The 15089-nt window shown below is 37.9% G+C and overlaps 1 protein-coding gene across 1 annotated transcript in view; it reads right to left on the reverse strand.

The window, feature by feature from the left end:
• LOC148851820 (DNA polymerase delta subunit 1) overlaps positions 1-15089 on the reverse strand; it is a 37616-nt gene that overhangs the window by 6740 nt on the left and 15787 nt on the right. The window contains exons 12-17 of the mRNA XM_088942913.1: positions 4227-4313; positions 3416-3535; positions 3235-3333; positions 417-524; positions 220-315; positions 41-106 (exon numbers count right to left, since the gene is read on the reverse strand). Of these exons, the coding sequence (XP_088799039.1) occupies positions 41-106; positions 220-315; positions 417-524; positions 3235-3333; positions 3416-3535; positions 4227-4313 (576 nt within the window). The remainder of the gene's footprint in view (positions 1-40; positions 107-219; positions 316-416; positions 525-3234; positions 3334-3415; positions 3536-4226; positions 4314-15089) is intronic.

Raw genomic sequence — 15089 nt, forward strand, 5'->3', positions numbered from 1 at the left:
CTTGAGAAAATTGAAAAGCCAAAAAGAGAAACAAAGTCACCTTTAGATCCGCTTTTGCTCTTTTACGAGCAGCCAAAAGTTCCTCAAGAATTTCTGGAAGTATGCCCTGAAAGTAAACTACAACATTAACCAAGAGAACAAAGCTAACTTCATCTCAAAGCTGGTCTATCTTTATAGATAGAAAATGTTGAAAAGCAAAATAAATGGAAAAATTTTAACCTTTTGTAAATTTGATTTGACAAAAATTTCACCAGATGGAGTTTTAGTGACACATTCTGGAGGTAAATTGAGTTTGCGGGCATCTTCAGGCATTACCTTCACAGAAACCAAAATCCACAACAGCATTCAATAAAAATTTGCAAATAAAAGCATTCTGTGATGAAGACAAATCATGGCCATGACTAAGAATGTTTTACCAGAGTGCAGTAACATAGATTGTATGCCATCATGATTGATGGATACAGAGATGCAAAATCCAATGTTGCAATGGGCTTCTCATAGAACCCTGCCTTAGCCTCCAAAACCTGCATATGCACAATTCCCTATGTCACAACAATAAATAAATAAAAACTCCCTGTTTAAGGCAGTTCTTTCACTAAATAAAGGCAAGATGTAGAGAATTATCCAGAAGTTGATGGTGAATGGAGAATTAGTGGAAGACACAGAGCAGTTAAAGAAAGATGTCAAAAGTTTCTACATAAGTCTGACCTTGAATGGGATGCAATTTGTCAGGTTGCCAGAAACCAAAAAAAAAAAAATTGGAGCTAGAAAAACCTTTTGAGGAAGTAGTGTGGAGAGTAATTGGGCAATTTGAAGGAGAAAAAGTGTCGTGCAGTGGTGGATTCACAATAGCTTCTTACAAAAGAAGCCTGATGTAGTGAAGAACAAGGTTTTAAAAATCAACCCGGAAACGGAACCGCTTTAACCTTCGATTTCCAGGCCAGTGGTTTAACCATCCTATTCGAACGGTTTGATCTGTGACTTTATAATAATAATAATAATAATAATAATATATATAAAATATTTAGAATAACAGCTTCCTTTATACGCTTCAGAGGTTAAAAGTGTTAAACTAATTCAATGTCGATACTGCAGTTGTTGGTACAGATTCGGTCAAATTCAATTTTCAAAGACCTGTGCTCTTGAAGCATCAGTGGATACTGTGGATTACCTATTTATCTATTGTCATTTCAGCACCCAGGTTGGGGGTTTATTTCTTACAGTGGTCAAAGCTCAAGTTTAAAATCAGTACAAGAGTTGATTTCTAGCTGGCATACCAAAGGCCTAGGCACAAGGAGACAATTTTCTTTGCAAGATAATACCTCTAGTGATTATAAGGGAAAATCTGGAGGGAAAGGAACGAACACAAAAGTTCTTGACAACAAAGCAACCTACAATGACAGAAGCTGTAAGAAGGCTGAGGCGCAACTATACACATGAATATGAGCAAGGAAGAGTTCAGAAGCATTCCATTCTCTATTTTCTCATGAAGAAATTCTTTTATATGGGTTGAATATTCTGTAGATGAAATACAATGAAAAAGAGGGACTGCTCTCTTTTTTTTTCACTAAAGCTGTCACTGTACAGTGAGATATTGTTCATTTTTGCAAGAAGGGTATCCTTTCATTCTTACATTTCTATTTTTTTCGTCCCAAAATTTCCTTCTGTTGTATAGAGTATAGACTATAGCAATGTTTTAAAAGGTGAGGCATGTGCCGGGAGTTGTGCCTCAAGCAAGGTGCCTCCAAAACAGCATGAGTTGTATGCCAGTGACACTGATGCCTCCGAGGCTTATGCCTCAGGTGCACGAGGCATGCTAGAGGCATACACCTCATGTGCCTCATGCACGCCTCATACAAAAAATACAGAAAGAAAAGAAAGGAAAGGAAAAGAAAGGGAAGGGAAAGAAAAAGAAAGAAAGAACGAGAAGAAAAGGAAAGGGAAGGGAAGGAAAAGAAAGTTTGGATCAGGGGGTTCAACAAGACACCCCCCCTCCACACACACACACACCCCTTTCAGCTAGTGCTATGCATCTTCATTCTTCTTAATACAAGACATTTTCATAAAAAACAAACAAGAAAAAATGAGATCCACCTTCCTCCTCCCCCTCCTCTTAAGGAGGCTTACACCTTGTGCTTGGGAGGCTTATGCCTCTTACATTCTGAACTACACCTCATGCCTCCAGGTAGTGGAACACCTTGTGTCATGCCTCTGTGTTTTAAAACATTGGACTATAATCCAATGTGCTTGGATACTCTCTTACCTTATACATATAACTGATTCAATTTGCCTGTGTCTAGATACTTAGAAAGATCATCAAAGATGACTTCTTTTTAGAAGAAACCCGTAGAGAAAAGAACACGAGAAATATAAAGACCATTGGAAGTAGTAGAGAAAATCAGTGGGTTGCACATTAATCTCTCTAAATGTAGTCTGGCAGACATAGATTTAGTGCAGGAGGTATTAAAGTGTGCTAGGATTCTGTGTACTTAGGCAATAAATTACAAAAACTGTATCTAAATTTTGCTCATATATTAATGTTTTCAAATCAACTCAACTCAACAAAGTCTTTTCCCAATTATAGGGGTTCATTACATGAATCTAGTTTCATCATTCAGCCCCATCCAGTGCCAAATTCATTGTTAAATCATGGGCCCTCAAATCATTTCTCATACTTCAGTCTCTGTCCTTTTTGTCCTGCCCCTAGATCTTTCTAGATCCTTAAGCTTACAAGAGGTCACTTCTCATTTCTGCTGTAAATAGTCTTTTCTATCTATGATATCTGGATACATGTACAATAGTATTGTATAATGTTGATACTTTAATTGTTAGTGTAAATTCCATATCTAATACCATGTCAGCATGTCCAATCATGTCCTCGACATACTTGGGTAAAAGAGTTACTTTTATCATTTATGAGGGTTATGTCTAGATTCCTATGAATATGCACATCTCTTATCCCATCTTTCCTATTCTCTCATCCATCCATCACATGTAGGTATATCTCAGTATCTGATCCTAGTTGTATCCCGATTACCACTCCTAATTTTGACACCCCCCCCTTGATATAAAAATTAATATATCAGACTCATTTATCAACATGAAGTTTCTTAAAAGCTTGCAGAATAGAAATTTCTTTTTTAGCAGCACTTACAGTTGTACCCTGTTCTTTTTTTGTCATACAAAATCCTGTCAGTAATTTAGTAAGTCAAATCTATAAACATTATAACATACAGTTGCACCCTCATAAGTTCCTTGGTCGGAACCCTGCCGTTTGACGTTTGGAATTACAAGGCTTTTCTGTTTTGCCTTTCTAAGAAGTTGTGAAAGAACCTGAAATCAATGGCAAGAACCTCAGTAAATCCAATACTCTAAGATTTACTAACAGAATAATCGATCAAACATGATTTTTTACCTTAATACTTTGCCCTCTTGAAAGCAAAAAAGAGATGGGAACACCTGTGACCCGAGCCATCTCTACGTAATTGTAAATGAACATCAGTTTGTCCAAAAGTCGTTGTGGAAGATAAGCATCCTGCAGTTCAAGGGAAAAGGATAATGCAACAATATTAAGTGATCCAATTCATCAAAAATACATATTAAGTGATCCACTAGTGTTGCTCTCTCATTGTATGGTACTTTTCAATGCACCTGGAGCATGCCCATCTAGTTATCAATTCATGAGTGCCTGTGTAGGACTCTATTCAAATTCTAGGTTGTCCCAGTTTAACCAGGTAAAGAATAGATGAAAAGTCAGATGACATGCATGCATATGTTTGTGTGAGAGTGAATGCACATATTCCATGCTGTATACAACTAGCCACACAAGCAAGCCTGGCAAGAAATAGAAGAGAATCCTAAAATATAGGCTGAGCATCCATGAACAAGGAGAAAGAACCAGAAAGAACAATTAATACTATGCCGAGGTATGCATATTCTTTGTAGTAGGGGCTTTTTGTATTTTTATATGGAATCTGACTACCCAGTTCCTACGATGGCATGTTGTCAAGATATTACTTTTTATTTCTTCCTTTTCTCAGTATTATCTCTTTTTCCAGTAAAGAAATACAGTTTGAAGATAACCATAAAAAAAATAACAGTTCGTAAATACTTTCAGTAAAAGAATAATTGATCAATTAAAGCTAACGGTGCATGCAATTTTGTCAACCACAAGACAAAGCAAGGGCCTGAAAGGAAGATTATGTCAAAATAGGTAACAAATGCACCTTCAGGCAATAGACAGCAAGCCGCCTCCTAGTCTCTGAGTTTCCATTCTGAAGATCAGATATTATTGAATGATGGACATCTTCTTTCTGCCTCAAAAATAAATTTTATCAGCAACAAAAACATCCAATCCATGCAAGAATAAGAGTTACTAGAAACAGAAGTCAAATGGTTAAGTGATTATTTTGCTGGATAAGCATAGGTTAAATGTACATGATAAGTCAAACCACAAGAATAAGGATGTCAAAAAGAACACAAGAAAAAAAATATTTACATTTAAACCCACTATATTGTATTACATCTATGAAAATTTCATTTCATGCTCAACACTTAATTTCATCCTATCTTATCAAACTTGAATTGGATCATAAAATCTCAATTATAAATCATAGATTCGTAAACCATAACTGATAAATTCACATTATTAGGCGAAATTTAAATGATTAGGAAGTGGAGTCAGTGGTGAAGTTGTCGAATAAACTATATAGTACTCAAGTAGACATACAGAGAGAGTATACAAGAAGGACCTTGGAAGTGGGTGAAATTGAGGGAATTATCTGTCAAATCTTTTTACAACCACATCTCTGGGTCAGAGGGAGAGCCCATCCCAGTCAACATTGTGTGGTGTAAGAGTGTGCCTACAAAAGTAGCATTTTTTCATGTGGACTGCCTATCTGAACAGGATTTTAACAAGGGATAATTTGGTGAGGAAAGGTATGTTGCTGGACTCCACCATATGTGTTCTTTGTTAGGAGAATAAGAATCAGTCAATCATATGTTGCCACCCTGAACCAGTGGACTTTGTGAAGAGATGGAGAGTCAAACATCTCACAAAAAAAGGGAAAACTGGCATGGAATTTGGCTCCTGCTGCAATTTTTTGGTGCATTTGGCAGGAGGGAAATGCAAGGATTTTTCAAGAATCAACATAGCTCTACAGACTATTTCAAAAATCTCTGGGTAAAATGCTCTACTGGCTCGAAGTAAATATAATGTTTAAGGACAGAAATTATAATTCCTTTTTTGGCTTTTGATAATCTTTTTGTAAACCAGAGTTTGGGGGTATAGGATTGCATGGGCAGTATTGTAAATCTCCATGTACAGCTCCTTGTTGTACATTTTTTGGATCTTTTCAGCAATATTATGCTTTAGTTGTTTCAAACAAAAATAAATTGACATTATTAAAATACTGAATAAACCAAAGGAACTTAACACAAAACATAATTCATGAATTAGTTGTATCTTTATATTGTACAACCATAATTCTAGAACAAGTTACCTATCAAAGAAAATTCTAGAGCAAGTTCAACTTGCAACTTCCCCATCCCCTCCCCCCTCCCCCCTCCCCCAAGAGAGAGAGGGAGAGGAATATTTATTCCATCTTTTTCCATGCATTTAGTCCTCTGAATTAGTAAACAGAAAACACAAAGAGATTGCAAAAAGAAAACCTCAGATCTGATGTTTCTATTCGTTTATCACTCATGGGTCCAAACAAAAATATGTAAGCATCATTTGAAGTCAAAAAAAAAGGAAGCAAAGAAAATCTTAAAAAATTATTAAATTTAAACTTCAAAGTCAATCCCATATCCTCTAGATTTGGTGTAAACCCCAATGAATTCCATGAATAGGATTCAATCACAATATTTGCCATAATAGGATTCAAAGGCACAATCTGATTCAATAGGACCCATATCAATTTGAATTGTAAATTATACTGATTTAACACATGTCATAAAACACCAACAAAGGAATTTGTTTTTATCAGTAATAGTACTTAGGTTTTACTAAGATGTGCAAAATACCTGATACTGCCCGTAGATAGGGATGTAAGAACCAGTACAAGTACAAAAAGCTACAAACTGAACTATGCAACCGCAAATATTCACTTTGAAATAAACTCTTATAAGTTATACCCTGGGCCCAAATCCCTCATCAATTCAGTTCTGTTGACCCCAGCTCTTGCAAAAGAGCCAGAAAGGCTATTGGCCAAAGTAGGGATCTAATTGAATGAGCATTTCATATTGGACTCCAACACCTCCTCTCTAATCCCTAGGACCAGCAGTGGCAGATGAGAACCATGATATAACTACTTTGCAGCCTTCTGCTATAAAGTTGGAAAATTTTGAGGAAAAAGCCAGTTTAATCCTTGGAGGAGAGCAAACATCTCTGCCCTAAAAGAATTGCCCTCTTCAACCATTCCAGAAAATCTGAACAGTGTTTTTTTCTGATTTTTTCTAATCCACCCTTAATTACTCATTGGCCCGGATTTCTGTGGCAGCATTCATCAAAATTTAGCTTAAAGATATCTACTTCAACCACGCCCAAACCGTTTGTTGTCTTCTTGGGACAAAGCCCACAACTATAGACCTCCCTATTGAATCAGTTGACACCACTTCAACTCCTCTCTCATCAAAACCCAGTGACCCACTCTCACCTTAATAGCGTCATCAACAACATCCACCTTTTCTTCCTTGCTGTCGGAAAGGAAGATGGTTTAAAATAAGGGACACTTAAGATATTTTCCACTATTTTGAAAATTAGGACAGAAAGAAAGGACCCTTGGAAAAGTTGATAAATGATTTGTAATGAATAATAACCTAGCAGCATGATGCTAGCCTGCTAGGCTAACAATCAATGTCCATGCAAATAAAACATTTCGTAAACATCAAGCCATTGCTATCCAATTCCAAAAAGTGATATTGGGAATCCATGAGTGAGCTAGTTGTATAATTTCCATTGGCAGTCTATTAATTCAGAAACCATTACTTGCCTATCAAATGGTTGACTGTTAATCATCCAAGAAGTTTGGATTCCCATTTCCATAAAGCACATATTCATAAGTTGCATATGACTTGCAAGATATGGGCTCACACATCTCTTATAGATTTAACTTTTGGTCTTTCCAAAGTAGCTTAAGCTTCTGGATAAGTTCCATCTCTGATTAAGAAACAATTTTAAATTTATGGCTCAAAAGCCACTACTGTTCACCAAGTATTATCAGTTAAATGAAATGTTCATTTCAAAGAACTTTATGATCCCTCCAAAATTTCCTTAAAGCCTTATTCTAAGTAATAACTACTAAATTGGAAACAGAGATTAATTTTATCATGGCAAACTAAAGACGCATTACACAATGTCATCAGGAACAAGAGAATACAAACTCATAACTTACATCAGGCACAATACATAGATAAGACTTTTAAATACTGTAGAGTTTATTCTTTCTTGTTATTTATGTTTCTTTTCTGTAATGGGCCTTATTCTGGGCCCATTCTGTCAATACTAAGTTCTTTGTAAATTCTTGCCCAACTAAGGGCCTCCTTGTAATTATTCAAATATATCTAATAAAACAGTGTTAGGGGGCTGAGAGAGAAAGAGTTTGAAACCCTCTTCTCAAACACTCATTGCCGAACCCTCAACTCTCTTCTCTTCAGTTTTCTTCATGGTATCAGACCATACCTGAACTTCAATATCCTAGGGCTGGAAGCTTGACTCGTGTTGCCTGATTCTTGGAGGTCATTGGAAGTGCCCAAGACTCGAATCTCTTGGAAAAATGGTTCGGTGGCCAGAAAGAATCAGAGAAAAGAAAAAGGGGAGAGGAACAGTTCGGTTCTGTTGAAGCTCAAAACTGTAAGTTGTACTCAAATTTCTGGGTTCAGTTTTCTTCTGGTTCGAAACTGTAAGTTGTACTCAAATTTCTGGGTTCAGTTTTCTTCTGGTTCGAAACTGTAAGTTGCACTCAGATTTCTGGGTTCAGTTTTTTCTTCTGGTTGTTCTGTATTGCTTTTGAATGTGTTTGGACTATTGAACTGTCCGAAAAACTTTGGTTGTTCTGTACTACCTTCGCCTGCCATTGAATTTGGTTTAACCCAGAAATTTCTTGGCTGTTTTTTCACTTTATATTGGACTGTCAAACTGCCGAAACATCCCTGTAACAAGGCTGTGGATTGTTGCTTATACCTGGCTGTTTTTGAGGGGCTGTACGAACTGTTCTTGAGGCCTTTTCTCTTTTGACAGTGGGGTTGTCTCTATTGCCCACACTGTGTTTGTGAAAAGGGAACTTCGGCTGAGTGCCTAGAAGTTTCTATTTACTTCTTGAAAGCTGAACTCAGTGTTGCCTTCTTGTGGTCGGCTGAACTCTGTTATTGCTTGTCCTTATTCAGTATACTTGTAGAAGTCATCTGAAATCATACTTGGAGTGTTTACATGATGTACACCTCAAAGTTTGAAAACAAAAGTGGTGCTGAATATGGACTGGTTCAAGGGACTCCAAGTGATTCCTTATTGACTGTGACCACAGTTAAACTAGATGGAACTAATTATCCGACATGGTCACAATCAGTAAAGATTCATGTATGTAGTAGAAGAAAGTGGGGGTTCATTTCCAGGAGTAAGAAGGCTCCCCCAGAAGATGATCCATCCTACGAGAAGTGGATGCAAGAAAATTACACTATCATTGGGTGCCTTGTGAACTCAATGCAGCCACAAATCAGTCAAAACTACCTATGGATGAATTCAGCAAAAGAAATTTGGGACAGTGTTGTAGAAACCTATTCCCAAAAACTCAATGTGCCTCGGGCATATAAATTGAGAAGTGATGTAAAGAATTTAAGGCAATGAGCCTATGGATGAATTCAGCAAAAGAAATTTGGGACAGTGTTGTAGAAACCTATTCCCAAAAACTCAATGTGCCTCGGGCATATAAATTGAAAAGTGATGTAAAGAATTTAAGGCAATGAGAGAAACCTCTTGTTGTATATTTCTCAACCCTAAAGTCCCTAGGGCAAGAGATTGACCTAATAGAAGCTGTAACTTGGGACACCACCAATGATGCAGAGACCTACAGAAAATTGGTTGAAGGAACAGGGTTTTTGAGTTCTTAACTGGACTAAACCCAGAATATGATATCACAAAACATAATATTCTTTCCAAGGAGTGTGTCTCTTTGTCACAAGCTTATGCATTGGTGAGTAGTGAAGAGAGCAGAAAGGTTGTCTAGGTTCAAGGGGCTGATATTAATGATCGCTTTGCCAATATGGGGATTAAACCTAAAGGGGATGTTGGAACTTCTAGTGGCACAGGAAAGAAAGAAGTTATATGTGAGAACTGCAAGAAGCCGAAGCACACCAAAGACAAGTGCTAGAAGTTACGTCCTAATCTTGTTCCCATTCAGTTTCAGAAAAAACATGATAGTAAAAGATCAGGAAGTGCAAATATAGCTGCCGGGCCAGATAGTGAAGAGATGTCTACTTCTGCACAATTGGCAGCCATGAGAGCAAAATATGAAAAGTTTGGAAAGATGATCAGTCAATTGAATGATGTGACCTCTCCTTCCAACCCTTCAGGAAATTCTACTGCTTCAGCATTTGCTCATTCAGGTATAAGGGCTTACCAATCATGCTACATCTTCAGGTAATCTCAAGATCCCATGGATTATTGACTCAAGTGCTTCTAACCATATGACCAATCTGTCTACCTTGTTTGTTTCATATGACTTACTCCCTGGACATGATAAAATCACTTTAGCTGATGGTTCACTTGCCTCTATCTCTAGTAAGGGAACCATCAAAGCTACAGATTCCTTATACCTACCTTCTGCCCTTCATGTACCTAAACTAAATACAAATCTGTTGTCTGTGAGTAATCTAACCAAGTCACTAAACTGTTGTGTAACCTTTTTTCCATCCTACTGTGTTTTTCAGGATCTGAAGTCTCAGAAGGTGATTGGGAGTGGCCATGAGGCGAACGGAATATACCTGCTTGATACTCAAGGACAATGCACTGATCATCTTGGGAATGTTGCTCTCGGATCTGTCTCTTCAAAGTCTGTTAGTCGGATTATGTTGTGTCATTGTCATTTTGGTCATCTGTCTTTTTCTGCCTTGAGTCATCTATTCCCTTAACTGTTTAAGAGAATTAGTTTGTCCAGTCTTCATTGTGAGTCTTGCGAATTGTCAAAGCATTGTAGAAACAATTATTCTTTGAGCAATAAAAGATCTTCTGTTCCTTTTAATATTGTGCATTCTGATGTGTGGGGGCCTTACCACTTACCCCCTCATGGGTGGCTACAAATTATTTATCATGTTTATTGATGACTTTTCACGGTTCACTTGGATATTCCTGATGAAATCAAGTGATGAAGTTCCAAAACTTGTAAAACAATTCCATGAATTTGTTCTAACCCAATTTGATATCAGGATTAAAATCTTCAGATCGGACAATGCAAAAGAATACTTTGAGAAAAACATATCCTACTATCTTTCTGACATGGGGGTTATTCATCAAAGCTCATGTGCTAGGACCCCAGAACAGAATGGGGTTGCTGAGAGGAAAAGCAGGCATATTGTTGAGGTTGCAAGAAGTATCTTATTTGCCTCACATGTTCCTACCAGGTTTTGGGGTGATGTTGTTCTTACTACTACCTACCTTATAAATCGCATGCATCCAAGGTTTTGGGGTTTAAGTCTCCTTTCACTGTTCTTCATCCGGACAAGGACCTTTTTCCTGTTCCTATTCGTGTCTTTGGTTGCACCTATTACGTATATGTTCCAAGTGTTCAAAGGCATAAATATGAGCCCAAAGCTCAAAAGTGTATCTTCCTTAGTTATTCCCCCACACGGAAGGGTTATTGTTGTTTTGATCCAAAGTCTGGCAATCGATATGTCTCAATGGATGTCACCTTTGATGAGCTTTCCCCCTTTTATGGTTCCTCTCCAGAAGGACGTTGTCCACAAGGGGAGGATTTGACATAGGTGTTTGCTCTTCCTCTTCCTGTCCCTGTTGAGTCTCTTGATGTGTCTGCCTCTCCTTCAAATGTATCAAGGGTGGATCAATCGTTCCATTCTCCTTGTCCCAATACTCTAAGTCCTCGTCCTATCCTCAATCCCAAGGTGTATCAAATGCAGAGATCCAGAAATGTGCAGGTTGTTTCTCCTACAACACATGAGCCTCATATACTTCCAGTCACATAAGAGACAACAGGTATTGTTTCAACACCTTTGGATTCATCCTTCCCTGACCTTGATATTCCCATTGCTGTTAGAAAAGGAAAACGAAAGTGCACTGCACACTGCATTTCCAAGCACCTTTCTTACAGTTTGCTTTCACCTTCATACTTTGCCTATCTCTCCTCTATTGCTTCTCATCCTGTTCCTAGGTCTGTATCAGAAACTCTTACGATTCCAGAATGGAGGGATGCTATGAGATCTGAAATCGATGCCCTACACAAGAATGACACATGGGAAGTGGTGGATTTGCCTGAAGGGAAGGATCCTGTTGGTTGCAAGTGGGTCTTTACTATCAAATATAGAGCTGATGGCAACATTGAAAGGTACAAGGCCAGGCTGGTTGCAAAAGGCTATACACAGACATATGGGATTGATTATTTAGAGACTTTTGCACATATTGCCAAGATGACATTTGTGGGGGTTCTTCTATCTTTAATTGCTCACTTTGATTGGCCCCTCTATCAATTGGATGTGAAGAATGCATTTCTGAATGGTGAATTACATGAGGAGGTTTACATGTCTCTTCCTCCAAAGATGTATGGAACTGATATGAAAGGGAAGGTATGCAGGTTGAAGAAATCTCTTTATGGACTAAAACAGTCCCCTAGAGCATGGTTTGAGAGATTTAGAACAGCACTTGTTAATTTTGGTTATGTGCAGACACAGTCCGATCATACTCTTTTTGTGAAGAGGAGTGAACCTCTAGCAGTATACCTCATTGTGTATGTAGATGATATTGTAGTGACTGGTAATGATGTCTCGGGGAGCATACCTCATTGTGTATGCTCCCCGAGACACTCATATGGTAGCTGCAGAGAGAATCCTATGTTATTTGAAGGGCTCCCCAGGAAAGGGTATTCTGTTTGCCAAGCATGGTCATATGAAACTTGAAGCCTACACCGATACTGACTTGGCTGGGAACATTGATGACAGAAGATCTACCTATGGGTATTGCAGCTTGGTAGCTAGTAATGTTGTTTCTTGGAGAAGCAAGAAACAATCAGTTGTTGCTCGGTCTTCTGCTGAAGCAGAATACAGAGCCATGGCACATGGAGTTTCTGAATTATAATGGCTAAAATCTTTGATGGAAGAACTTGGAGTTGAATATGACAAGCCAATGATGTTGTACTGTGATAATCAGGCTGCCATCAACATTGCTTACAACCCAGTGCAACATGATAGAACCAAGCATATTGAAGTTGATCGACACTTCATTAGGGAAAGGGTCTCTTCGGGTGAAGTGTGTCTTCCTTTCATCACATCTGAAGGACAGTTGGCAGATTTTCTCGCCAAAGGCATTCCCAAGGCAAAACTTCAGCATGATACCAGCAAGCTTGGCATTATTGACATCTATGCTCAGCTTGAAAGGGAGTGTAGAGAAGATGGGCCGAATGGCCCATATGTTGTTTATTCTTTCTTGTTATTTATGTTTCTTTTCTATAATGGGCCTTATTCTGGGCCCATTCTATAAATACTAAGTTCTTTGTAAATTCTTGCCCAACTAAGGGCCTCCTCGTAATTATTCAAGTATATCTAATAAAACAGTGTTAGGGGGCTGAGAGAGAAAGAGTTTGAAACCCTCGTCTCAGACCCTCATTGCCAAACCCTCAACTCTCTTCTCTTCAGTTTTCTTCAAATACCTAAACTAGCTCCCTTATCCTTCATTGACATTTTGAAGCCCAATTTGGTTTTCAATACTGGTTCATTTAATTGTCTCATATCCAATGGTATAAACATTGGTTACTCAGCTTACCTGGAAGCCATAAGCTCCAGGTTACAGCTTCACCAAAACAACCATAGGTGAATATCACCAAGATAGGCACACCTAGTGTTTTAAAAGTGCAAGGCACAAAAAAGGCGCAAGGGCCAAAAACACCCTGTGTTTTTAAGAAAGGTGCAAAATTACAAAAAAAAAAACTAAAAAATCTTAAAAAAAAGTCAGAAATTTCAAAAAAAAGCCAAAAAAATCAAAAAATAGTAAACATAACGTTAATAAAAAATATAAACTTAAATTTTAAAATAAATGTTTTAAAAAACCTATTATCTAAAATTAAAATACATAAACATAACATGTAAAGCATATTCAAATGAAAATTAAAAAATAAAAGAACACATATAAAGCATTTTCAAGCATGTATCACTTTTTTTTCCTTAATTGCATTGCTTCAAGTAGCTAATGTGATGAAAAACATATTGCATTCTTAATTCTATGAGACACCTTTGTACCACGCCCCTCGAGGCAAGCCCGAACAAACCTATGTTAGGGTCTGAAATTCTTATTTCTCACATAGAAAATAATGATTTTATAACTTTCGTTGCCTTTTAAGAAGATATTTTATTGCAATGAATGAATGAACAACATTAGCAAATAGAGGGTTCTCGGAGCCCAACCGTTAGACTCAAAAAACAGCAAAAAAGCGCAAAAATTAAAAAGGTGCACGCCTGGGCTGAGGCACAAGGCGCATCAGGCACACCAGGTGTGTGCCTTTTGAAAGGGGGTGCGCCTAGGACCTGGGCAAGGCGCATACCCCAAAATGCGCCTCGCCTATGCACCTAGAGGCGTGCCTTTTAAATCACTGGCGCACACCCTCTCAGACTAGGAAAAAAAAGGATTTTGATAGTGTATTCTGATCCTATGGGGATAGGAGACTCTACTTGGGCTTAGCTTTTCTCTGCTTACTCAAATATATTCCTTGGGCTATTCAAGCTCACAAGTGGAGGGAGACCCACAGGCATTTATTAGGTGGTTAGGAGCACTTATATAGGTTCTTGGGCAGTATAGACATTGTATTAGGGAGGAAGTTTTTTTCAAGACACAACTTGCAGGCCTTTTTCATTTGATACTAAGATAAGCAAATGCTTTAGCAAACTCCCTAGGTGATGGGAGTAGAAAAGCACATATTAGTATTGGGGGCCTAGTCACAGTAGCAGTTGAGTATTTGGGTTTCAATGCCCATACAATAACTGAGCAAGTGTAGCAAGAGGGACAGAACTGACTCCTATTCTTAGGAAGGTAATATCTATCCATTTTCATTGTATTTTATTCTTCATTCTTTCTAATAAAGTTTCAATTGTTTATTCATGTACTTCCATTATAAGTACCAATAAAAAAATATAAGAAAAAACACTAAAATGAGGGTGGTATCTAGCTCAGTTTGACTCATCCATGTCTACCTAAAAATCCAATCTCTAGTGCTTATACATATACATCAAGCCTCAAGGTTTTGTAAGCCATAATACCTCAGACATTGCACAAAATGTTCTGAAAGCTGGACATCCATAAGATATTCTCCAAACTCTCTTTCTTCACTTTATTACATTTTCCCCTCTTCCTTGTTAAACCCTAATGGCCCAATGAAGGACATTACATATACACATTAGACGGCAACCAACACCAAAGAGAGTGCAGGTACTCACAGAAGCACATAAATTAGCATGAAGCAATACAGAACACCACCGTGCAATCAATGGTTCCAGTATGAAAAGCAGCTTAAAAAACTCTCAAACACTGTAACACTGTAGTGTGTTCTGAAACCGGATGAAAATGAAAATAACCCAGTACCAAATACCACCTAAGTTATTCGTTGTAATTAAGGTTGTCTTGGGTTTATGGGTAGGCTACCTTTGCATGGGGGCACTGTCATTTTTATTAATGTGAGCTAAACAAATTACAAGCTAACATCGTTTCAATTACGAGACACCAAGAATCTCATACAACAAATCCTTTGTGAGGCAATCTTGACAATCAAGAGTCTCGTGGTTAAATGACCAACCATTTGAAGGGCAAGCTTGACTGCAGATGAGTGGTTTTTCAAGCCTGAAGGATGGTTTACATGCTCATATACCCAGAGGTGACTTGC

Source organism: Nelumbo lutea, chromosome 5 (assembly GCF_056320005.1).
Source record: "Nelumbo lutea isolate HS-2025 chromosome 5, American lotus-T2T, whole genome shotgun sequence".
NCBI lineage: Eukaryota > Viridiplantae > Streptophyta > Magnoliopsida > Proteales > Nelumbonaceae > Nelumbo > Nelumbo lutea.